Genomic DNA, 2,593 nt, shown 5'->3' with positions numbered 1-2,593 from the left:
ATGAAAGCGCTTACGGCGTGCTCGCACCGGTTGACTACAAGGCCCATGCCTTGCTGCAGCAATGGCAATAAGGAGACGAACCGTGGTATCATTGGTGACAAGGTTGAATCCGAAGAATTTTTTGACGAATCAGACAAAGAAGTTCCAAAAGTTATCACTCATATGCCTAATCTCTACCTTTACCTTTTCCATAAAAATTTAGGAAGAATGAGAATGACAGGCAATATCGGCAGTTCTTGGACAAACTGAAGCAACTGCAAATTAACATTCCTTTAGTAGACACTCTGGTTCGAATTCTGAGTTATGGGAAACTTATGAAAGAGCTCTTGTCCAAGAAGAAGAAGCTCACTGATATTGAAACTATTGCACTCATAGAAGGCTGTAGTCTTGTTTTAACAAACAAGTTGACCCCTAAATTAAAAGATCCTGGGAGCTTTACCATGCCATGTTCAATTGGCAACCATTATTTGGTCAAAGCTTTATGTGACTTGGTAGCTAGCATTAACCTAATTCTACTCTCTACTTTTAGAAAGTTGGGAATTGGTCACATGAAATCTACTGCAGTGACATTACGAACTAGCCGATTGATCTTTGGCTCAACCTAAAGGGAAAATAAAAAATGTCCTAGTTTGTGTGGATAAATTTATTTTTGGGGCTGATTTTATCATACTTGATTGCGAGGCAGACAAGGAGGTTCCCATAATCTTGGGACGACCATTTCTAGCCACCGGCCAAACTCTTATTGATGTTTACAAAGGTGAACTAACCATGCGACTTAATGATGAGCTAGTCACCTTCAGTGTTTTTGAATCTATTCAATGCAAGGAAAAAGAAGAATGCCATATTGTCAATATGTCAGATGATCTAATTGAGGAAGAATTCAATGACCAAAGCACAATACTTTCTGAAGAGTTTGCAGTGACATTTGATGCTAAATCTTTAGACGATTGTGACAGCATAGTTAAAGCTAATAATCTTGAACTCAAGCATGGATGGCTGATTGGATCCTTAGACCTAGCCAACAAAACAACCCCAATTTTCAAACCATCTATTGAAGAAGCTCCTACTCTAGAATTGAAACCACTACCTCCTTATCTTAAATATGTCAAGAAAAAAATCATAAAATGGCTTGATGCTAGAATTATTTACCCAATTTTTGATAGCAATTACGTAAGTCCAGTGCAATGCGTGCCTAAAAAGAGTGGCATCACTATGGTTCGCAACGATAAGGATGACTTAATTCCTACACGCATTCCTAGGGGATGGCGAGTTTGTACGGATTATTGCAAATTGAATGCGGCCACAAAGAAGGATCACTTCCTGCTTTCTTTCATTGACCAAATGCTAGATCGGCTTGTTGGAAAGGCCTATTATTGCTTTTTAGACGGCTATTCTGGGTACAATCAAATTGCTACTGCACCAAAGGATCAGGAGAAAACAACTTTCACCTGTCCCTTTGGTACTTTCACTTTTTGCCATATGCCTTTCTGTCTTTGCAATGCACCAGCCACATTTTAAAGGTGCATGATGGAATATTCTCATATATGATCGAAGACTCTTTGGAGGTTTTTATGGATGATTTCTTAGTCTATGGGAATTATTTTGATCATTGCACTAAGAATTTGGATAAAGTACTAAAGCGATGTGAGGACGCATATCTTGTCCTGAATTGGGAAAAATGTAATTTCATGGCAACTGAAGGCATTGTGTTAGGACATCGCATCTCTAATCAAGGCATTCAAGTTGACAAAACTAAAGTGGAAACCATTAAGAAATTACCTCTACCGACAAAAGTGAGGGGTATCTGTAGTTTTCTTGGACCTGCGGGGTTTTACCGAAGGTTTATTAAAGATTTTTTGAAAATTGGAAAGCCCTTATGCTTATTGCCGGAACAAAATAAAAAATTATTCTCTGCCGATGCATGTCAGAATGCCGCCTATTGTCATTGCACCAGATTGGTCTCAACCTTTTGAATTTGTGTGCGATGTAAGTGACTTTGCTATAGGTCAGTTCTAGGACAACGAAAGGGAAAAATATTTCACGCAATCTATTATGCTAGCAAAACTCTTACAGAAGCTCAACTCAATTACACCATTACAGAGAAAGAATTGCTGGCTGTTGTCTTTGCTTTCGACAAGTTTTGTTCCTATCTTGATAGTGCAAAGGTTACTGTATTCACTGATCATTTGGCGTTGAGATATCTCTTTGCGAAAAAGGATGCCAAACCAAGACTGATACGCTGGATATTACTATTGCAAAAATTTGACATCGAGATAAAAGACTGTAAGGGTTCAGAGAATTAAGTTGCAAACCATCTGTCTTGATTGGAAGTTGGTAGAAAAGATGAAAACATACTTCAAATTGTCAACGCATTCCCATATGAAAAGTTATTTGCTATAGATGCAGCTCCTTGGTATGCGAATTTTGTTAATGATCTAGTGTGTAGAAAACTCCCATTGAGTGTCACAAGCCATAAAAAAGAAAGATTTATTTGTGACATAGTGAAGTATCATTGGAACGAGCCATATCTATTCAAGATATGCAATGAAAACATCATTCGACATTGTGTTCTGGAAGAGGAGATGCTTTCAAT

General features: G+C 38.1%; 1 protein-coding gene across 1 annotated transcript; it reads left to right on the top strand.

Annotated features, from left to right (window-relative positions):
* LOC128034807 (uncharacterized) lies at positions 1 to 1,518 on the top strand. The gene is made up of 2 exons (XM_052623648.1): positions 1 to 220; positions 686 to 1,518. The coding sequence occupies exons 1-2, from the start codon at positions 1 to 3 to the stop codon at positions 1,516 to 1,518; spliced, it is 1,053 nt and encodes a 350-aa protein (XP_052479608.1).
* Positions 1,519 to 2,593: the final 1,075 nt, after the last annotated feature.

The sequence above is a fragment of the Gossypium raimondii genome, chromosome 11, assembly GCF_025698545.1.
Source record: "Gossypium raimondii isolate GPD5lz chromosome 11, ASM2569854v1, whole genome shotgun sequence".
NCBI classification, from domain to species: Eukaryota; Viridiplantae; Streptophyta; class Magnoliopsida; order Malvales; family Malvaceae; genus Gossypium; species Gossypium raimondii.
This window is presented reverse-complemented; position numbering and strand designations above follow the sequence as displayed.